The following is a 25249-nucleotide window of genomic DNA, read 5'->3' on the forward strand; positions in this document are numbered from 1 at the left end:
AATAATAAAAATAAATAATCACGCTTCTCAAGGCTTACCGTGTTACATTTACCTTGTGATGATACAATAATGCTCTGTGGAACACAACGTCTTGGTTGGATGTGGACTGTATTGATGTAATTAAACACTTGTTGTATTTTACTTCTTGTATTGATGTTCTTCGATAAAACACTTTGATAAAACTCACTTCGATAAACTGTCTTGATAATACTGACTGATTGACTTCCATATACTGACTGAATTACATGTCGATTTACATGTCTCTTATATAGTAAAATGAACCTGTGTGAACCTGTTCTGGAAGATTCTAGATGCTACTTTTCGATGCTTCTGGAAGCTTCTGAATGCGTATGGATACTTCTGAATGTTTCTGGATATTTCTGGATGCTACTGGATGCTTCCAGATGCTTCTTCTGTAAACTTCTGGAAGCTTCTGCATGCTTCTGGAAACTTCTGGATACTTCCTTTAATTGTTAAAAAACTTTCATGACGTTGACACGGACCAGACTTAAGAAAATGAAACAAACCAAAAAAGTTGCACTTGTTTTGACCGCTGCAAAATGGCACTTGTCAACGAAATTTTGCCTGAGTGCTGTCACCTGTCAGCTGATTGCTAATGTCATGGCATGCTATGACTCCAGACTCCTGAACTGTTTGCTGTGGTAGTATAGTTCGTTTCGCTTTTAAGACATGTAAAATTAGGAACACTTTTTAGCAATGTTCGATGTTGGTTGCAAATGTTTTGTCCAATACTGTATATATATACGTATATATATATATATATATATATATATATATATATATATATATATATATATATATATATATATATATATATATATATATATATATATATATATATATATATATATATATATATATATATATATATATATATGTATATATATATATATATATATATATATATATATTTATATATATATATATATGAATTTAATGAGTATCATGTTTGCTGATGACACTAACGTATTCTTCTCCGATAATAACATTTACAAACTCTTCTATACTAGAAATTATGAACTTAAAAGTATATCCAAATAGTTTAAATGCAACTAAATCTTAAGATTAAAAAAACAAATTGGGTTCCACCCAGTCTCTAAAAAGCTTACTTACCCCAAAGTTTGCCTAAAAGTTTTATTGATGGTGTTGAAATAAAAAGACATAATGTAACAAAGTTCTAAGGTTTTTTTCTTGATGAAAACGTCACATGGAAAAACCATATCAATTATATTAGTACAAACATTTTAAAAAGTATTGGAATTTTATATAAAACCAGATCATATTTATGTAAAAAAAGTCTAATTCAACTTTACTACTCTGTAATTCATAGTATTTAAATTATGCTAATCTTGCATGGGGAATAGGGGTGTTCAGAAAAAAAAATTTTAGAATTTGAAAAAGCAAACCGTCTAGATTTAAAGCTAATATGTTTAAAATTACTAACAAAAAATTTCAGCGCCCATGAACCACTCTTTTCTTGCCCTCTAAGCACAAGTTTGGAAAAAAAAAGGAACCAAAAATGGATTACTTTAAGTTTCTTGAGGCAAGGCTAGCATAAATATTTATAATAAATTTTTTTTTTCAGGGTTTAGATAAATATATATTATATACTTAAGAGAGAGAGTGATCTAAATTATCTCAATAAAAAATAATGAACAAAAACAAGTATGCATTTAAATATTCAACTTCCAACAGGCATGGATATTCTACAACATCTAACATAGCTGCAATCTATACTGCCTAAAACCACCAAAAAAATAAGCTTGGTTACGTGCTCGCTTGGTAAAAATTTTGATAGATGTGAAAATTTGGATTGTAACTGTGTTTTAGCTAAGGTTAAAAAAACCTAGATAAAGGCAGGATTTAAAGATTTCAGGATTTGATTTCTACTATTAAAAATCTTTTTAAACTTGGCAAACAGTATTCTAATTTAAAAAAAAAAATGAAAAAAGAGGCTCTCCTAAAGATTGAACAAATCAGAAAAAATTTGAGAATTACTTAAAAAAGGTTATTTGGGTAGGCAAGCCAGATTTAAAGAACATTATTAAGACCGACAAAAAAAGATCTGACAAGGATAAGCTCGAAGACTTGATGTTTTAGGAAGATCGGTAAGGAGAAAAAAAGCTTATTTTTGACATAGAGGAAAAGAAATTTTGTAGAAAAGTAAAAATCTAAAAAATTAAAAGTATTAAGTGATATTTTTCTTATAAAATATTATGTTATAACTAATATTATTTATGCTCGTAGACAGCAGAGAGTAACAAAAAGAAAAATAGAACAAAGAACGTGCGATCAACAAAATCTAATTATGAAATTGAAGTCAAATCGATTTGAGTTCTTATTCATCTTATGATTCTTATTTTGAGCCTAGTAACTATTATCAAAAAGAACCATCTCAATCTAACTGTATAGTAACAGCAGAAATTCCAATAGATGTGTATGCCGGGAACGTTCCCCATAATGGCTACGTTAAATGATGCTTTGCTAAATGTTTTATAAAAATTGACAAGTGCCATTTTAACTGAAGCTGGTGTTGGACGTACAGATATACATTGCAATAAATCAACAGCCTTTAAAAAAATTAAATTAGCAAATGAAAATATGCCAACCTTTCCAAAAGAAGATGTAAAAAATGCAATAGAAGCTTTTACTTATCCATGTGTTATACATTTTGAAAGAAAAACTCTTTATAAAATTAATGGAGTAAAAAAGTTCAATATTAATAGGCTGGCAATTTTTGTGAACATTGAGAATGAAATACACCTACTAGGTGTTCCTTCTTTGACTTCCTCATCTGGCAAGGATCAATATACAAGTATTATGAACCTATTAAAGGAATATAAACTTAAATCAAAAGTAGGAGGACTTTGTTTTGATACAACTCCAAGCAACACCGGGATCAAAAATGGTTCAATCATAAAGATATCCAATGATTTAAATGCATATGTTTTAAAACTAGCATGCAGGCATCACATAACAGAATAAAGAATGGTGCGTTTTTGAAAACATACAACAAATGAGTTGACTACAGGACCAGAAAACTTATTGTTTCAAAAATTTATGAGCCTATTTGAACATCCTAATTTTAGTTATGCCCAAAGTAAACAGTGCAAGTTTTACTGGAAGGAGGTGAGTGATAGTATAAGTGAAAAGGCTGTTGAAGATTACTTTGAACTTTTGCAAAGTACATATTTAAAGAAAGAGGGAATAGCAGGAGAAGATGAACGTGAGGATAGAAGAGAGCTGGCTGAATTAGTTGTGATTTATCTATCATCTTCTGTTGGTAAAATCAGGAAATCTGGAGCTAACCATCATGCCCGTTTTCTTAGTAAAGCAATATAGTATCTGAAAATGCAGCTTTTGTTTTATCAACTTAACTTCAAGTTGATAAAACAAAAAGTAACAAATAATCTCATTAAAAAAATCAAACTTATCGTGGCATTTGTGGTCTGTTTTTATGCCAAGTGGTATTTAGAATCAAATAATGTGTCAAAGGCCCCCAACTTAGATATTAAAGCTATCAGATGCATCAATTTAGAAATATTTGTTGGAGCCCAAAAGCAGTTCATGCTGTGCTTGATTCGCTTTAAAAGCGAATTATAATTACACAAGCTCTATTGGGTGAGGAAAAAACTCAATTATAATTACACAAGCTCTATTGGGTGAGGATTTGGCTTCGCATAAAAAACAAAAGGTTGCAGCTGCAATTCTTTCATTTAAAATACCTAAGACTAAACACTTTAAAAATAAAAAAATAGAAAAAAAGAAAGAAATCAGAAAGCAGAAAAAAATGCTTGTACTGAATAAGATCCACCAAGCTTGGCCCCTTTGGTAGGTGACTTTTTTTGCCTTATGTTTAGTTTTAGTGGTTTAATTGAAAAGAGAATAAAAGACTGGCTTTATCGAGAGAATAAAAGACTGGCTCTATCGTTACAACAACGAAGAGAAAAAATTGATATCAGTTGACAGAGATCAGATTGATATCAGTTGACAGAGTTCGCTCTGCTTTCAGGATTTTTGGGTAAAGCTCCATTAGCCTTATCAAAAAAAGTTTATCTGATAGTCTTTTCTTAGCGAAACACAAACAAAAAAAAAAAAAAGAATTATTAAATAATTTTAGAAGAAACTTCTACGAAATCTTTTTAAATATTTATAATATTTTTTTTTATTTAATAAGAAATATTAAATCATGAAATGCAAAATCCAGATATGTTACAACATCAAAACTTTTGGTAAATTTGAAAAAACCTTTTTACTTCTTAATTGTTTATGATTTGTTTTTAAAGACCACTTGATAACCGCGTATTTACTAATGATGTAAGGTATTTTGACACATGTATAGTTTTTTCAGAATATCATTGATACTGCACATAAGGAACATTTTTTGCAATAAAATTTCTAGATTTTGCAAAAAAGTAAAAAAAATGCGAAGTCTAGTTTTTGAAGAGAAATTAATAAATTGTAGCGATAACTTGAGGATTATTTTATTTTATTCTGATTAAAATATTACAAATAATAAACGTACATAAAATGAGTAATTCTATTCTTATTTTAAATATATACATTTGCAAACTGTATTATGAATCTAAATTAAAAAGTTTGATTTTTATTGTTGAAAAAGTTATAAAAACAACGCCGCACCACGTAATAAACGTTTTTTTAGCCAATTTAAAATGTAAATTATACTGTTTTTTAAAAAGAAAGAAAAAAACCATACCTTCTTAATCAAAAATACATAAATTTATCTAAAACCTGGAAAAAAAAATTATTATAAGTATTTATGCTAGTCTTGCCCTCAAGACACTTAAAGTAATCCGTTTTTGTTCATTTTTGGGTCTTTTTTTTCCAAACATGTGCTTTGAGGGCATGGAAAGAGTGGTTCAATGACGCTGAAATTATATATATGTATATTATATATAAATATATGCTTAAACTCTAGACAATTTGGTTTTTCAAATTCTGAAATTCTGAAATTCTGAATGGGGAAGCACTGAAAAAAGTTAAAAAGTTAAAATATTTTTGTCGCCGTCAGAAACTTGCAATCCGTTTAATATACTTTGCAGATCGATATACTCATTCCAAACCACTTTTTATTGAATTGAAAGTTCTCAATATTTATGAGCTTAATGTTTTTAATGTTTTGTGCTTTATGTATATGTAAAAAAATGACATATCTTTACCCGTTTTTAAAGATCTCTTTTGTTTGAAACCAATAAATATACACTTAAAAACAATAATTTTATACATAAGCCTATTTGTCGAACCAAGTTTAACCAGTTTTGATTGCATATGGTGCACCCTATCTTTGGAATAAAATAGTTTTTTCCAATTTTGACTTGCACTTTACTTTTCCCATTTTCAAATATAAACTAAAAAATGTAATTATCTTAATGGACGATGTGGTCAGGTTTTTTTAATTGTACTTTTATATTTTCTTTTTATCTTTTATTGTTAACTACGTTTTATTTTGCTGATTATGTTTTGATATAGTTTATATACACATGCTTGTAAAAGGTTCTGAAGATAAGATCAGTTCGATCTTCTTTCAGAAACCTTGTTTGTGTTTGTGAAAGTAATTTATTTACTACGACAACAAATGTAAACTTATATATATATATATATATATATATATATATATATATATATATATATATATATATATATATATATATATATATATATATATATATATATATATATATATATATATATATATATATATATATAATTATATCTATGTACATGTATAAAGTATACCTGGTGTTATAAATCGTTCTTTGATAGGCATATTGAAATTTAGTTGATTAACTCTAAATACTGGGTCTCCATAACAATAGCTCCATTTAGAATGACCTTCCAATGATCCATTAATTCTACCATTCAGATTTTTTACATAAACAAAGATAGCTAAAAACCATTCTGGTGAACCTTTAGAAAGTTTGGGAACCTTAAAACAATGTTGTTTTCAGTTATCAAAATGTTTTATACTCTTTAGATAAATATATTTAATTTTTTTAAACCCTAGGTTCGAAATTTTTAGATACTAACTCTATGTACAAATAACTAATTTTTTAGATATTACTTATAGACACAAATTCCCAATTTTATTAGATACTAATCCTATATACGAAAACCTAATTTTTTCAGATACTAATAATTTTTTAGATAGAGTTTTAATACTAACCATTTTTAGAGTTTATGTTTAAGAAAATGAAAACAAACGACAAAACAATGTAAAATACAAGTAAAAAAACAAAATAAAATTGTACTACAAACTTAACTATTGCATATTGAAAAATTATGCAAGATTTAAGAACAGTGAAAATAAACAAAAATATTATCAAATCAAAACCAGATAAATTTAAAAATAAATATTCGCCAATGCAAATCAATTATTATATTACTAATAAAAAAAAATTTAAGTTAAATCAGCTCATTATTAGAGAAAATGAATCGATTGTTGAAAAGATTTTGGAGATGCTGATCAAAATGATTTTTCTAAACGCCTGATTTTAACAACAATTCATTATTGATTCATTATTGATTATTATTGATTCATTATTGATTCATTATTGATTATAATTGGTTCATTATTGATACATTATTGATTCATATTCACAACACCAATTCATTATTGATTCATTATCAATCAATGAAGAAGTGCTTGGATGTCTGCCGGGTTAGATCAAAATTTATTTAAGTGCTGATTAAGTTGAGACTGATGACCTTTATGAAAGAAACAACTTTCCTGTTGACTTTTTAAACAGCTTAAATCCTTCAGGTATGCCACCTTAATTATTTAAAATTAAAAATTGGTCGTGTAATTATGCTGCTTAGAAAGTTAGATCTCGAAGCTGGGTTAGACAATGGTACATGAATGAAAATTTGCGCTCTTCAAAATAATTAAATTGAAGCAGAGGTTTTAACAGGTTTTTCTGGCGGTAAACGGGTTTTTGTTCCTCAAATTTAGTTGGCTCCATCAGATTCTAATTTACCATTTGTTCTGAAACGTCGTCAGTTTCCTGTCAGATTGGCTTGTTCAATGACAGTTAATATAAGTCAAGCTCAAATACTTGATAAAATTAGGGTATGTCTTAAAAAACTGTGTTTCTCTCATGGTCAGAGAGAGAATTAAAACTATGTTGCATGTTCAAGAACCAGAGAATTTATTAGTTTGTTTTTTAAAATTGATAAACATCTTATTCAAGGTATGGTAGGTGGAAAGTGTTACACAATTAAGGTTAAATTTTCTATAGTTCTTAATTTATAGTCTTTAAATTTTCATTTCCAAAATTTACTATTTGCAGGTTCTGAGCACATTCTGTATGTAAAACTTTATTTATTATTTTAATTTTTTTTTTTCATAGTTTTCGATAAATATATCTGTCATTTAATATTGTAATAAAGTGTGTTTATTAGTGTTATATAAAAGCACAATTGTTAATAGTTGTATATATGTTGAAATTATGTTGTTTCTATGTTTTCAAAGTGGTGTGACATGGAATTATGTTGATTAAGGTTGATAACTTTGCCAGCCAAGCGGTGTACTCATAGCAGAGGTGTGACTTAGTAGCATTTGGTGCCAGGCGGTGCTACTGCTTTAGAGCTAGGTTGCGTTGTCTAGCCTTTTTTAATTATTTCGGAAACACATAATATATGTAAATGTTTAGAGTATGAGAGAGTATGCAACCTTGATCTTTAAATCGAGGGTGCTTTAATGTCCTAGATTTGAAGTAATTGAATAACTTATATTGAATATAAAAGCAAATATACTTTTATGTATTTATATGTTTAGTAAAAAGATAAATATAGTCAACTTTATATTGGTTTTCTAGTTTTGTCTTCCAAATTTTTATTTGGTTTGTTATTTTTGCTAGATTTTCGGATCAAGGGTGTAAATATTCTATTGTTATGGGTGATTGTTGTGATATTTTGTGTTAATAGACTGCTTGGCTTACCTTCTTGTTAGTGTCTATTGTTAAAAATGAATATTTGGGAGTTTCATTATTGGAATTTACTGCTTTTATTTATTTACTAAAAGCCAAGACAAAATTTTGCTAAAAATGCAATTTATATCTTAATTTGATTTTTTTTTTTTTATAGTATTGTTAATCTTGTTATACTTCGAAACAGATTTTATAGTTACATTTTCGATAAATGTTTGTATTAACTGCCATGTCAACATAGGTTACTATTAATAGGTAAATCGATTTTGAGTTTTTATGTGGAATTTTTCATTATTTATTATTTTTTTTTTTTTTTTTTTGTAATTATGGTATCATAATTCCATTTTTTTTTCTTTAAGATTTACGAATGACGCATTTATACAATTTATAAAAAAAAGCCTGATTTCCTATTATTGTAAGTTTTTGTCAGTTAAAGTGATATAAATATATGCAATTAGTTCGGTTTTTTACAAAAAATTTTTATTTTATGGCTAATAAATTGTTGTACGTAACTTAAGGAATGTTTTAAACGGTGGGTCGCAACTTAAAACAAACTAAAAACCTTTGGAAACATGGAGAACATTGTTGTTTTTCGCATTTGTCAAATATCCAGTTACTTTAACTTTATAACGTGTTTAACTAATTAATTAGCTTAGTTTGCATTTGCAACATTTTTGAGAAAAGAAAAAATTCTTATATATGTCAAATTCTTATATATGTTAAATTCTTATATATGTTAAATTCTTAAATATGTTAAATTCTTAAATATGTTAAATTCTTATATATCTTAAATTCTTTTATATGTTAAATTCTTATATATGTTAAATTCTTATATATGTTAAATTCGTATATATGTTTAAAAAAAAAGTTTGTTAAAAATGTAAATCTTTGTTTTACATTTTGTTATTTTGGTAAAAGGTCTTCATTAAAAACTTGATTACTCTTAATAAAACTAACTCTATTCTCGTGGCCACCGTTTAAGGAAAAAACGAGGAAGGGAGGTCCTCTGTTAGTATCAAAATATTCAAGAGAATTAAATTCCGAATAACAAAAAGAATTTTTAGTAAATGATACCAAATTACCGTTTACCAAAAACTATTAAAACAAAGAGGTCATACAAATAATATAAAAACGGTCTGTGTTGAACAGACTTGACAAGACCCGGGTGCGGTCAGCTTGGTTTACCAACATGAAGTTATGTCTGTTAAAAACTTAACGTAACCTTTCAAAGCCAATAAAAACGTTTTTGGTAGCTAAATGAGATTGTACATTTTAAGTTTTATAATGATTGTGTAGTAAAAAAAACTATTTTAAGCTTTTTTAGCTCATAAAGTGGAATTAAAACTTGATTGATTGCGGTTAAACCGCAATAAACAACGATTAGAAGGCTATTGGCCCAGACGGAATATGAGACATAAATATCAAAGTTATATTTTTATTTAATTTTTATTTTATATTATACTTTACGTCTGATGATGATCTGGGCTAAAACAGGTCGAAATATCGCAAATGAAAAATTAGTACGATACTGTTTTGATGTTTCATAAATTATTTTATATATATACGTACTTCAAAAAATGTGGCTTAAAAACTTAAATATCAAATTTGTATTTTCATATTTGAAATCGGCTCGTATGTCCAGATAGTAAACATATCTGGACATACGAGTCGATTTCTTTTAACTCCAAAAAATGGAGTTAAAAGAAATCGGCTCGTTTGTCCAGATATGTTTACTATACATATTAGTAAATAAACTAATTAGTTGCGTAATAAGTTAGACGCATTGATGAGATATCTTAGACATTGATTAAATTTGATGATTTACTTATAAATAGATGAGTTATTTTAGACATTGATTAAATTTGCTAATCATAATCGTAATGTAATTAATTGAGTGTGCTAATCGTAATTTAGTTTGTAATAACGTAATGCAATAAGTTAAATGCGGTTTTACTTTTTTGTTGCTCTTGGTTGTTTTGTTACACTTAGTAATAGACAGTTTCTTTTGTGCGCTGTTAGTTTTTCTTCTGTTCTGAAATTTTGAAATTGGAATTTCCAGAAATTTAAAAAAGCACGTTTCTATTATATCTGTTTTAATACATCTCATCATATCTTTCAAGTAGTTTATATTCTGTTTAATCATTTTAATCGTTTAATTTTTTTTATATCTTATCCTGCCTATTACCTTTAAATTAAATTTGTTTTCAAGCTTGTTTCTTTTAATTTTTTATATCGAGTTAGTAGAATGTCCCAAATTGTTGAAGATGAAGGTTTGTATTAATTTAGATGATTTGTATCATGACTACTGATTTGTATCATGTTACGTAGTTAGTTCTAAAATATATGTTTATTTTTAGTCGCTGAATTACGAAGAAGTAAATTTTGTTCCATTTTGTTATAATTAAATGTTATAAATTGCAGTTCGTTTAGGTTTATTAATTTAAATTAACTTTATAATAATAAAGTGGTTTTGACGAAAATTTTTGTAAATTAATTCAATCCAGAAAGATTAAATATTTATTTTAATATTAAAGAGATTAAAGAGGTTTAAGAAAGAATCGACTTCAATATTTGTTTGCTTTTTAGATGACAACAGCATATTGGAGAAAGTAAATTAAAAAGCATTTTTACTTTTTAAAATGGAAAAAAAAAATACTTTTTAATATATCTGGTTTTTTTTGAAGTAGGTTCAAAATTTCAGGTTTTCAAAATCTTATATAATATAATCTTAAATATTTTTATTTACTTGAAAAATATATTTTAAATTATACCAGGTTGTAGAAAATAATTATAGTTTAATGATAATATTGTAGATAGTGAACGGAAACTTTCGGCTTCGGCCGAAACCGATACCGAAATTTCTGCTTTAACAATTTTTTTACTTTTCCTGTTTCGGCCGAAATTTCGGTTGAAACCGCAACCGAAATGAACCGAAACTATTATAAGATTTTTTTTAAGTTTTAATATAGAGTAGGATCATGACGGTTTCCTAATTGTAATCGTTTGTTAGTAAATCAATTTTTAATTATAACAATTGTAAAAATTTTAACTGAAATCACGTTACATAATAGTTTTAAGTTACTATTCTCAAATCATTCTTAAAATGAATTAACATTTAAGAAAAGCAACCCAAACCAATAGTTTAATTAAAAGTTTCTCAGTGCTAAATTTTAAAACGAAAAATAATCGATAAAAAACTGGTTTATGGAATCATTTTACCGTGTCAGTTAGTGATTTCAAATACGGAACTTGCAATTTGAAAATATCTCGTGGATCGCACAATCCAAAACTTCAATCACTTAGCGGACTTTCATCACATTTAAGAAGCCGTTTACTCTAAAAAATCTCCTAACTGAAAAAGCAATACAACTACCGGCAGTCCTATAAATCTTAAAAATTGATTCACACTTTAAAGAAGGTCTGAAGTTTCTTGTGCGACCGTGGCGCAGTGGTTAGAGCGCTTGCCTTAGGAACAGGAGATCCAGGCTCAAAACGAGCTTATGATACATTTTTGCGTCACGGTTATGAAGGAGGCGTAAACTTCCTGGTTAAATGCACTTCCGCGGTGCTCTGTTATAAGACCTAAAGGTCTTCTATATTTCTGTATTTCGTCAAGAAAATACTTCAATTATTACCTTTAATTATTGAAATGTCTTGATATATTATAGTCTTTATCAAACTATGTTACGTGGTGATTGCTTAGATATATGTAAAATAGTTTTTTTTTTGCTTTAATTTGGTGATCATAAAAGGTTCAGGGATTTTAAACATTCATTTTCACATTTCGGCCGAAATTTCGGTTTCGGTTTCGGCTACGGCTTAACTGAACCGAAATTTCGGTACTTTCGGTTTCGGCTCAAATTTCGGTTTCGGTCGATCACTAGTTGTAGACTGTTAGAGCATATTAAATAAAGCAAAGATCTATTTAATCTACTTAATAACCTACTACCAAAGTGAAAATTTACTATCAGCTATTTGTTTGTTTTTCTGTTTAGTTGACAACAATGCAGAGAGAGTTAGTAAGTTTAAAAGGATTTTTATTTCTTTATAAAGTATCTAAAATGTTTTTTAAAATATTGTTGTTGACTTTAAAGTAAAACAGCAAGTTTTTATAATTTTATACAATAAGCCCAAGAACTTAGGTCCTAACTAAAATTATATTGTCAATAATAAAGAAAAGAAATTTAATATTCTCAGTAAGACAGTTTTTTATTATTTTTCATCAAATTAGTTTAATTAAGATTTTTTTCTTTAGTTGATCAAGAGAGAGCCAATAAAGGTATAAGTTACATTAGTTAAGTGAATTTATTTTTAAAAAGTTAAGTAGATATTTTAACGTCCAAACATTTAAGTGCTTTTATTGTTTAGGTTCAGAATTAAAGATTGAAATAAGTCAGTGTTTTTGCTATTTATTCTATTGCTAGATATTTGTTATTAGGAATTTGTTTATTTGTACTGTAACTGGAATTTTAAACTTAAAGTACTTAAGCTTTTTATATTTTTTTTTTAGGAGAGTTGGAAAAAAAAAAAAAATATAAATTGTATGATTAGTGTAGTTAAATAAATAAAGCATTTATATCTGTACCTCAAAAATCCAAGGGTTGTTGTCACATTTTAGAAATTGTCCAGGAGAGAGTAAATAGCAAAATAATTAGTCTTCATTGGCTTATTCTTAATGGTTAAATTTATGTTATTTTTTTTGTGTTTTATTTAAATTGTTTTGAGGCGGATGAAATATAACTTTGACCAAAATAAGAAGTTAAAAAAAAAAGTAAAAAATCACTTCAGGACTACAGACGTTTTTCCTTTGAACATTGTGGGGACACCAAACCCTTTATATTGACCAAACTTTGTTTCCCATTGTCGTAGGACAACAGTCTTTATACCTAAGTAAATACTGAAAAAACTAAAAAGGTCTCTTACATAACTCAATTTAACAAAAAACTGGATAACCGACCTTTGTCCTCTGAGGTACAGATATTAATATTTAAATTTTATTTTAGTTTATAGTTTTGGTTTCGTTTATAGATAATTTCAGTTTAGTAGTTGTTAGTTTTAGCTTCAGTTATCTTTTTTCTAACTTTAGACAACTTCATGGAAGAAATGAGGGGAATAGGTAAAAAAACATAATTATATAATTATTTATCTGTAAATTTAATTCTATTATTTTCTCTGAGGTATATTTTTTGTCTTTAATGTCTAGTAGAAGCATAATTGATAAGGCTGTGTTTTAAGTTTTATATAATTTTTAAGGAGAAATATGTGCGATAGGTGAAATAATTATTTAATATAAATATAACAATTTTAAACTGTTCGCATTTTGCTAATACTTTTTTTAAAATTAAATTTTTCACAAGTTTAGCCCTCTTTACTTTACTTTTTTTTTTCTTTTATTATTTTTAGTATCCCCTTCGTTCTGTGAAAATGGTGTGATAATGCTTTATATTTTGATTAAAAAGAATTGTATATATTTTTAATTTTTATAATATCCTTCTATTTGTAATTTTAGAGTCATTAACATTTGAGCAATATCAAAGATATCGCTTCCAGCACCCAGGGCCTCTCTCGGAGAGGTCCTTCAATAGGCGGAGAAGTAATGGCGTTATGGATGAGGCATCCTTTAAATGGAGGGCTCATCTTTACCGGGGTGTTGGGAGACACCGAAAAAAAAACAGGAACCAAAAGGTTGTAAATGTCTTCTGTCAGTGAAGATAATTATAATACTTTTGTTGCCGCTTTTTCTTTGGTGATTTTTTTTTATTTTAATTTTTTTAATTTTGTAATTTTTTTTTATAATATACTAGCATGAGTTACCCGGCGTTGCCCGGGCCAATATTTAAACTGGCTTACCTGATATCTGTACACAAAAATGGGCCCAAAAAATCGGCCCCCCTGACCCCGGGGTCAGGGGGGCTCATTTTTTAGCCCCCTTGACCCCGGGGGTCGGGGTACAGGGTCAAAACCCAGCTAAGAACCTTCTCCTCCTCGAGGACTACCCCCATGCCAAATTTCATCGAGATCGGTCCGGCGGTTAGGATTTCTATAGAGAACAAACAAACACACACATAAACACACATTGCCCTTTATATATATAGCTGGAGTTACCCGGCGTTGCCCGGGCCAATATTTAAACTGGCTTACCTGATATCTGTACACAAAAATCGGCCCAAAAATCGGCCCAAAAAACCCCCCTGATCCCGTTCTCAGGGGGGATCAATTTTTAGCCCCTTTGACCCCGGGGGTCGGGGTACAGGGTTAAAACCCAGCTAAGAACCTTCTCCCCCTCGAGGACTACCCCCATGCCAAATTTCATCGAGATCGGTCCGGCGGTTTGGATTTCTATAGAGAACAAACACACACACACACACATTGCCCTTTATATATATAGAAGATTGTTGCATATTTGGTTTGTTTTTGCTTTTTTTGATTAAAATTTTATTTGTTTTTTACCAGTTAAACTTAAATATAGTTATATTGATTCATTACCAAATCATCATAATATGATGCTACATTCTATTGTTAAAAATAGTTAATTTGTATTTTAATTTATTGAACTCACTGCTTTTAAAAATTACTATAAGCCAAGATAATTTGTTTAGCAATGTAAATGCAATTTATTTATATCTCTATTTGATTTTTTATCTTTAATGTTTTTAGTTTGTCTCCTTGAAACATTTGTTTTTTTATTTTTTAATTAAAGTATTTTAAATTTTTTGTAATGTCTTTTAAATTAAACTAAGGTTTACTAAAAGCCAACAAAAAGCAGGTAAATTGTTTTCCATTTTTGTTTTTTTTACTATTTATCTGTTACAACTTTTATTTTAGATTAATCATATAACGCATTAATGCAATATAAAAGATCAAAGTTTACATATTTTTTTAAAATTGTTATACACATGTTTGATTGTAAATTAACTTTTTTTTGTTTGAAACGTATTTTTATAAGAAACATGTATCAAAGGGATACCAAAAAATCAATAACTCATGTATAATTTACGTTCACTTCATATTATTCTTTTTAATTAAAGTTCATGTTATAAAAAATATGACAAGGATTTAGCTTTACTTTTTCATCAGTTTAAAGCATGATGAAGTGTTTTTATTTTGTGTCAGTAACTAAAAACGTGTTGTGTTTAAAGGCGTTTTTCTAAAAGGGTATTAGTTAAGGTTTCGCAACTTTAAATTGTGGAAAGCAGCCACTCTAAATTAAGTAACAGACCGCTGTAACCCTTATTACAGGTTGCTTTCTGCTAGTTCTCTTTAATATGAACGCAACTCGTCTCAGAGTTTGAACAATAAAGATTTTACAATTAAATTTGTTGGCATTAAAGATAAATCATTCATGTAATTTACTTCAAACATTGAAATAAATTGCAAAATAGTTGATTTTAGTTTATTGCGAGCGTCGGTTTTAGATCTATTGAAATTTGATGTATTGATGCATTTTTTTTTGTTTTGCTTTTTAAATTCTCTTAATTTAGGGTTTGCTTGGTTTGATTCCACTTCATGAAATTGTGAAAGATTCATCAGTTGTAAGACATTGCGCCAATTTTTGCTTGATTTCTATCCCATGGGGTGACTTAAACATTACTCAATATCACCCCATAACTAAAATAAGCATTTAAAAAAAAAGTGGCCCAAAAAAATTTAAATGCCTAATATTAAGAAACAACATTATAAAAACACATGTAAAAACGATATTATAAACGGTTTTAATTGTCTTTTGAATGAAATTTTTCAGCAACAAAAAAAACTAAAAATTAGTTTAACTTATGCTTTTTGTATTATGTTGTTATTTACACTTACTATTATGTGGATAAAAATAATTATGTTTATTCATTTAATATCTGGGTACAACATCTGTTAAATTAGTTTAAACAATAATCAACTGGTGACGAGTAAAGTTATTTAATCTAAAATATGTCAATGTCATCAGCATGTCGAAGTTGTTTATAAAGTTTGTAAGTTTACAAAGTATGCAACTAGTGTTTCCTTAGTAAAAGTGAGGAAAAAATAGGGTCGAACCCAGACAAAAATGGTGTAAAGCTAAAATTTTGCTGAGAGAAGATAGGCAGTCTCTGAATGAACGTAAAAAAAGCCCTTTTAATTGCTTTACGGGAACATCCCATTTCGGGCAACTTGGGGCGAAAGAAAGAAAGTTTTGACCGCACCAAAAATATCATAAACTAAATATTGTTGCACAGAAAATTTTAAGCTGATCAATATTTTGATACAAACTATGACTTCAAAACAAATATTTTTAAGTCATTTAAGTTTGAAAAGTGTAAAAATATTAAAATGCTATATTTTTTATTTTTAAAACATAAAAACTTTTATCTCTGTGTATCTTTAAATGGGCAAAAAATGCGAAAAGAAATATATTATATCAAAATAACTTTGAACATAAATTTCTTTAAAATTAGTTGTCCGGTATCTTACTTTTCTCAAAATAATAACAACAAATAACTTTCTCTCGTTTTTAATTTAATCACTTGAATCTTCTTTCATTTAAAAGTTCTTTAAGTTCTATAAACTTTACAAAAACAATTGTATGTACATATAAAATATTTAGATGTGAATGTAGTATATTTGAAAAATAAAATTCACTGGTTTTATTACTGCAGTCTTGCCCGTGACAGCCACCACATGCATGTTGTTCCTGCATTCCTTATCTAGCCTAATAATTCCTTCATAAACAATTTGCTTATATTTTCAATATCTAAGCAAATAATACGTGATAATATGACATTTTCTAAATCTAAATTTTCTTAATCTTAAACGAATGATTTAAATCCATAAAGTTAAAATTAAACGTTAAAATAGTAAACACAGTTTTCTCAACAAATATTTTGCATTTCCACCAAAAAGTTCAATGAAAGCCCTTACTGCAGATTTTCTAATCTGTTTTTGGGTTACTCAGTAATCCGAAATAATTTCAAATACTGATTGTATGCTATTCGCTTTTTGCAGTAATTTTAAAAAAACTAGGTTTTTCTTTTCCCAGCATTGAAGATGTCGAGTCATATCCTGACCATGCGTGAAAAAAAAAATCATTACTCGAGAGCATCTTTTGTACTCCAGAGTATTTTCTGTCATGATAAAAAAGACCTCAGTTAACTCATCTTTCCAATGATACATTAGCATTACTGCTATATTAGTATCATCGGAGAAAACAATACAAGGTGAAATTTCTTTTGCAACTTTCAACGAATTACATACAATTTATGTGTCAGCATCCCCTGTGGAAATCTATTCATCTTGGCCATCTTGTTTAAGATAAAATGACAAATTTAAATCTAATTGTACGGAACCTGATTATTTTCTCCTATGACATTGTATTGGGAAGAATCTTTGCATTTTATTCTTCTAATAAGTTCATTTAAATTAATTGAAGATCCTTTATAATAACCATCAAATATAATATAATTAGTGGCATAATTTTTTCTTATATAGTTGATGTAGGTCTCAATAATTTCTATAAACCTATTTTAATTTCCACAAACCTACCTTTGTTCCAATGAACTCTGTGGGGTAAAAAAGTTTCTTCGAGAATATATTTGCACAAACTGACGTTTGTATTTGATTTAATTTCCTCATCAGGAAGAATCACTTAGCGCAAATGATGATTTGGTTTTTTCCAGCATTGGGTTACTTTTAAACAATGATTGCGGGAGATAAGAAAGCTCATAATCAAAGTATAGTTCAACGTCATCCTGTCTTTCTGCAATTTCTGCGAGCCAATTAAAAAGGATTGTTGAATTGACACAACAATTAGCTTGTAAGTCAAGTTTTACCATATTGGTCAAAGCATCTAAAAAAAGAAATATGTTCAAAAAAATGTTTAAACTTTGCCTCATTAAACTTAAGACTGTCGAGAGATGTTTGTAGACGAACCTCTATGTTCTCAGCCTTGTCACAATTGACAAGATCTTCACCATTGACTGGCACAACACCCGATGATAATGAATATAAATTTTTATCATCAGTATTGAATTGATTTCTTACAGTAAACCAGCTATAACAACTTAAAACGTTCATAATCACATACAAATGATTTAGTACCCAATTCTTTATTGCTTTCCATAAATCCAATGTCAAATCCAGACAATTTATGCATTGCTCTATGAACATTTGTAGAATAATAGATGTGCTTTGTCCAAAGGTTGCGTTCATTTTTATTAAATCCTATACCTCTAGTTAAATGACCATTACATGTTAACGAACGCATCAAGGTATGCTCAATTTCAAGATCAGACAAAAAGCCAGCCCAAAATCTTGCAGATTAGCGCACTGTATGACTGCCATCCAAAAACTGTAGGTGTAACCGCGGATTTTTTTTGAAAGATATTTGGTTTCTTGCGGGTATAAACTCCAATACTTAACTTTAGCTTTTTTGAGACTATTTAAAGATGAAAATACCAGTTACAAATAATCTCAGCAACTAAAAATTCCTTTATGTTACCAACATAGTATATGTACAAGATCCAAAATTTAGTAGCGCATAGTTCATATGACTTCTTTTTCGTATTATTCGATTATGGCATATTAAATAATATTGAGAGCATTTATATTACCAAGTCTGATTAACTCTTCCTTGTTCATACCATTTTGCATTGCCATTTAATCCAAGTGCATTTCACTCCGAATATATCTAGTTTTGATTTGTATAACAAATATTTTTTTTGATTCTATAGTTTAACTCCTTAAAGCATTCCAGACCAATATCTGACCTCTTAAGGCTTATTCAACAGCCTTTTTTTAAGCATATGTTTTACCGTATCCTCAGCTTAAATATGCTCTCTAATCTCTTACAGGCCAGTTCGTGCCATAAATTTTCTAATGCTGCTGAGAAAGCTCAAAATTGTGTGAAATCCTCTGTGTAGAAATACTATACTGAGGTTAAGATCTATTATAAGCCAAGCGCTTTCTGTCATGAAGGCTGATCAAACGTATCACAGGAAATAATTACTTTGTATTTATTGACTTATATATTAAACAACAGTGTAGAATAAATGAATGTTTTATTTGAAGAATTTAAGTCAATAATTTAGTAAAAATCTGATTGATGCTTTTTCATAAGTTGTTATTGATTGTGATGTAGTGTGCATCATATAACCTGACAAGTTTGGGCAAGGATTATTTTTTGAACTAAAAAACTATACTACTTACCAAAAAATTTTTGTTGAGCGCACAGAATACTTCAAATACAACTTCTTTTATTGGTTTAAAACTTTGAAAATTTTAAAAAACCATGATAAGACGTTATATTAAATAATACATCAGATAAATTTTTACTAGATTGTGTTTTAAACATGTTATGCTTTCATAATTGCATTAAGAAAAAAAGCATATTGATATTAAACCCATATCGTGATATAATTCTTTTCTGGTCTATGTGCGAATGTTGTGAATCTACATTGTCAACCACCCAATTATATAAAAAATCAAAATTGTGAAGATGATTCACAAAATATTTTGTTCCTAAAGATTTATTTATATTAAGTTATTTATATCTAAAGATTTATTTATATCTACCTTGATAATCATAGACTTTGGTCGCAGAGCTTGAGCAATGATTTGTCCTAAACTATATGTCGAAGCTTTACAGAAATGAAATGTCTTAGAAATATCTCTTAGGAACCCATTTGAGTTCAAATTCAATATCACCCATATCTTCTAGTGACAGATAGAGAGATTTATTTACATCCATTTCTCTGATTTCTCTCTTAATTATACTTGCAGAAGTAGCATTAATATCATTTTAATGTAACCTTCTTTCTTTTCAAGTTTTGATATAATAAAAGGAGGAAATTATAATATATTAATAATAATAAAATATATAATAACAATAATAAAAGAAGCTGTATATCTGAAATAAACTAAATTAGGTTGACCAGAGAGTTCTCCGAAAAAAAACATGACCACCACAGTGTTTATGTAATTTTTGTTTTAAAGATTTAATTAAGTAATTCGGATAACCATTACTAAGTTCTTTCGTCTTAATGTGCATTTTCATAAAGGGTATAAAGTTTGCTGTCAGTTCCTTCCGCTAACCAGAAACAGAGCCTTTTAAAATTTTTAAACATAATGAATTCAAATGGGCTTCAAATGAGATTAGTGGGTAGCCAAATAAAAAAAACTTATTCAAATGTTCACAGAATGAATGTTCTTCTTATAACATAAAGACAACTTCAAATCCTGCAGATTTTTATGGGGTTGCAAGACATCTTCTTAATAAACATAGAACGGCTAACTCTAAGGAACTGGAGTGGCTAATTTTAAATAATTCTTCAACAAATTCATGACTCATATACCCACTTTCAATAATAAAAAAGACTTGTTCTAAATTCTGATCTACAAGTTTTTGTATATACTTTTGATCCTTTTTATTTTTTCAACATTTGCAAAACATTTTGTAAAAGTTATTGTAGTATGTAGTATACGCAAAAGGTGTAACAACAATAGCAAGTAACTAACAATCAACAGCATTTAAGCATACATTTTAAAACATGTATAATTGAAAACATGGTTGAAACGACAGATTAACATTTAAAATATAGTATTGCATTTAGGTTTAAATGTAAATGGAAAACAAATGTATTTCAATTTTTAAATGACATTTGGGATCAAGTGGCCACAATTTTGCGCAACAAACATAAAAACAAAAGTTTAATAAAAAGAACAAAAAGCAAAAATATTGCAGTTGCTACATTTTGTTGCAACTTTTTTAAATAAATATTGTCAAATAACTTTCTTTTTAAATAAACATCAATTCACTATGTTAATAGTTTATGCTCTTATTCCGTGTTCTCTAGTTAATTGTTTTTTCACTGGCACACATAAACAACACCATAAAGATTGACAAGAGCTGTTCTAGACCCTTTTTGACAGCATTTATAGTATTTAGGCAACATTTCGGTTCAAATTCTTCCAAATTCAGATACTGAGGAACTTTCTATTTTTTTTTTTAAAAAAAAATTATTTTTCTCATACACAGCAATGTCTCCGCAAAATTTCCATACGGCACGCGCTGGCCTGGAGTGCTACTATTTTTTAGAATAGCCTCAGATTTGGTTTATATAATAAGAAAAAACATCATCATGAAATTGCCAAAAAATTTAACTTTGTTTTCGATGATCAATTTTGTATAAATTTGTAAAGCAACGCTAAAAATTTATTAACTGGTTGATTATAAAATAATGAAATTAAAACACATAGCAAGTAAAAATTATGATTAAAAGAAAAAAAGTTTTAACCCATATAATATTTTAAACACTATTTTCAATTATAATTAATTGTAATAATTAAAAATAATAATTCCATACAGGTTGTAAGTACGAATAAGTACAGTTAATATACCATCTGTACTTTATTCAAGTGCTACATAGGAGACACTTTTTCTGAAAACAGTTCGATCTCTTACACATTTAAAAAAGCTTGAAGTAAACTGAAAGTTTACTTTCAGTTTATTACTTACATCAACAAAATTACTTTTTTTGATGTAAGTAATAAAAAAAGTTATTTATTACTTACATCAACAAAAATGAACTTTCCATCTGTTTCCACAAATGAATCATTTAAGCTTGAATCATCCCACGAAAACCTTTTAAATATCAAAAGTTTATCTGGTTGTAGATGAAGAGTTACATTCTGGAGATAGCATTCACAGTTTGTTGTTAGCTTAATTCTAATATGTATTTCTTCACTAATTAAAAAAAAAAAACTAAGTAACTGATATTTTAAAACAAGTACAGAAATATATTTTAAAATATAAGTAATTATAAAGATAAAAATGGAAAAAAAATTTTGTTATACAATACTTTATAAATATATTTTGCCGACTGAGCAAAAGAGCAGCTACAAATAGTTTCATGACTCACCCAAAGCTTACCCGTTATAGACTTGTTATTGACTGACTCTTTTCTATTCAAAGTACTTTGCATAAAAATATTTAGGGAGTGACCAGATTTAAATTTGTAGTGCTGAACTCTCCCAAGTCTAACCAATTTTTTTAATTTTTGCTCTAACCAACTGAGCTATCCAACTTTTTTGAGTCAAATCAACAGATTCATTGAATAAAATGTTTTTAAGCGAGGGCACAGTAAGAGTGCTGACATTTATTAGATATAAATTAATTAAGTGTTGCTATTTAATAACATATTTATCAAGTATCAATGTTATTACAATAACAATTACAAAAAAAAACTTATATACTTTTTATTGTTTAAGTTTTAGTTGCCTAGGTTTAAAACTCATAAGTCACTGCAAATACCATAAAGAAAGGATAACATTCAAAACCAGCTGCCTGTTCTATTTAATTTAAATGTGGTAAATTTTTATCAAACTGAAAGATAAGGATACATCATAGAAAAACAGAACCGCTTTGGAAGTAAAAATGTACTTCATAAAATCGCAATACCGCACTGTAAGGCAAAAGCTCAAAAAAGTAGCCATAATTCAAAATTTTTCGAAACTTTATAAAATGGATTTTTAATGACTTATATTACTTATATTATCTAAAAACATATAGGTTTGTTGTTTTTGTTTATTAACAGGACCGCTACCTGGATTATAAAGACGTTATTTTTGTAATGAATTTCCATTAAAAATATACAAAAGTTTTTAACACAATTATTTTATTATTTATTGATAAATTTTTTCTTTTTTTTTTTATCGTCAGAATTTTAAGATATCTTGAATTTTATGTCAAAAAAGTCTGGCTTCATCAAAGTCAAAACAAACTTGCTAAAAAATGAACTATTAGTAAATTTGAATTGGCTGTTCGTTCAAAATCATTATAATCAAGCTAATTTAATACAATCTTTATTAAGTTCAGGTTACAGTACTATTTTGTTAAAAAATAATTTTATAATTTAAATATTCATGCATTTTGATTACTTTTTTGCTACTAAAATTTTTTACACTAAATTTTTAACTTTAGGTATTTCGCTTAAGAGTATATAAATGCAAAATATTTAAAAAATTTTATAAACACTAACTACAATGTTATGTCGCTAGTTTGAAAAGATTTACTTTTTTGTTTTAAATTCAAACACACTTTTATAATATTTTTGCGAAACTTTTTAATTTTTAATTTTTTATATATTTATAATTTATAAATTTTTTAATTTAATAAAAAAAGGATTATTTTAATAATGCTTTTTTTATTAAATTGTGCTTTATATATAGCCCCATGGGGACAGAAACATTTTTGTTTTTATTTTTCTTTACTACCAATTGTTTAATGCCAATGTATATGACATTTTTAAAAATGTTCAGTTAAAGTTAATAAGTTTTACAGATTTTATAAAAGATTTAAATGACGAGTACTTTTAATGCAATTATTAATTATTAACAATAATTTTTCGAGTATAATTTCAATCATTTTATTTGTTTCCATTAAAACGAAGTTTTCAACGTAATCAGTTATACGAAAAAATATAATTTAGATAAGATTATGGTGAAAAGAAAAAAAATATTTCTAAATTTACTTAAAAGCATCCAGTTATTTGTTTAATTAAAGTTATTATTTTAATTATTTTAATCATAATATTAATCAGGCCAATCAACGTCACTGTTTTTCAAGTCTCGTAGTAAATCACTAAAAAAGCTCTTTTTCCTTCGGTTTCTTCTTCTTTGTATGCTCTTCTTCCTTATCTTTGTCTGTACCACTACCTTTAACGGGTTTATTTATTTGGTTCAGTATTTTCTAGTCTTCATATTCGTAAACAATTATTAGATCATTTTGTGTTCCAACTCTACTCTTTCCCGGTAACTCTACTAGTAAAAGGATTTTGCTTGTGAGTTTGTGTTAATTTGTCATTATTACTATTTTTGATTAATCTTGAAATAATGGGATCACTTTTTTTCAAACATTTTTTAGCATAGTTTGGTTTCTCAAAACTCGGCTCATTTTTGTGGAGTATTTATTTCTACATTTCTATAAAATTTCATTATATATAAAAACTCTTTCATTCTTTTTTTAGCTGAATCTTCTCAAAAACTTTACACAATTCACACAATCCTGGCAGATGGAATATTTGACATAATTTAAACGTTGCACATCATAAGTTTATGCACTGAATCTGGTATAAAAAAACCAATTATATGAAGCAACTTACCTTTCAAAGGTTCCTTTGCAGTAGGATTCAAATGAAAAAATAATTGATCTTTACAGTTGAGTTTATGACACTCAATTTAGTGTAGAAGCGGCAAATCAATTCGACATCAACTCTGGTAATCTTGTTAAAATAATGGTAATTTTAAAATGCTTTTTCAAGGTATTACCGTCATTAATTGTACTATTACCCCCCTCTTTTATTTTGTCAACAAGTAGACCCAAACGGTTTTGAAATTCAATTTGAATGCGAAATTTTTGGTTTGAAGCTTTGATCATTTCATGGTCTTGATCTCGAGTTCGTCAATTCTTGAAATCAAGTCGATATGCAATAGAAAGTATGCATTCAAAACAATGAATCCAGACATGCAAACTTGATAGGCCTAGCTGAAGACTGTCTTTATTAACAGTTTTTTCTTTTTCGCAAAGTTTTTTTTTTTTTTTTTTTATTGTTCGAATATTGAAAAAACTATTCAAAATACTATTTAAATAGTTTTTTTAAATGAATATTATAAAGATATTAAAAAAGAAAGAAATTTTTTTTTTCAAGTACAGTAACACCTAAATTTTAATTGTCGCCGTTGAACGATAACAATACATTGAACGATAACAATACGTTGAACGATAACGGCAACATTGAACGATAAAGGTAATAGACAAAAATTTTCAAAAAGACTGCTTTCATGCCATTATGTTTAAATATGTTAGCAAACTATATAAAGAACTTATTAAATAAAACTTTTGTAGTAATTACTTTATGATATTTTTAATCATAAAGTAATTACTACATCAAGAAATATGTTTAACTCAGCAAGGAGTTTCCGGGGAGGGGTTGGGGGCAGAGATCAGATTGACTATGTGAAAATCAAAGAAGCTTATTTAACCTATTTAGCTTATGTCAAATAAAAAGAGAATTTAATCTAAGTTTTAACAATGACATCCTTTGATCTTAAAAACTCTGTGCTTAACATTCTTTTTTATGAAATTCTTGAAAACAGTTTTTCCCGCCTGTCAAGCCTAAACATAATTTGCACTTGGTGCAGTATACACGACTGTAACCAGTCAGACAATATCTGCAGTGATTCTTTTCTTCTAAAATATAAGTAATGATTTAACTTAGCTAGTAAAATTATCTAATAAAATAAATACTTTGAAATAAGACATT

The 25249-nt window shown here is 27.7% G+C and overlaps 1 protein-coding gene across 2 annotated transcripts in view; it reads right to left on the reverse strand.

The window, feature by feature from the left end:
- The window catches only part of LOC136089514 (uncharacterized), a 91899-nt gene that overhangs the window by 9287 nt on the left and 57363 nt on the right, over positions 1-25249 (reverse strand). For both annotated transcript variants that reach the window (XM_065815560.1, XM_065815561.1), the window contains 2 exons: positions 21501-21672; positions 5779-5968 (listed from right to left, as the gene is read on the reverse strand). In XM_065815560.1, the coding sequence (XP_065671632.1) occupies positions 5779-5968; positions 21501-21672 (362 nt within the window). The remainder of the gene's footprint in view (positions 1-5778; positions 5969-21500; positions 21673-25249) is intronic.

This window comes from Hydra vulgaris, chromosome 13, assembly GCF_038396675.1.
Source record: "Hydra vulgaris chromosome 13, alternate assembly HydraT2T_AEP".
Classification (NCBI taxonomy): Eukaryota; Metazoa; Cnidaria; class Hydrozoa; order Anthoathecata; family Hydridae; genus Hydra; species Hydra vulgaris.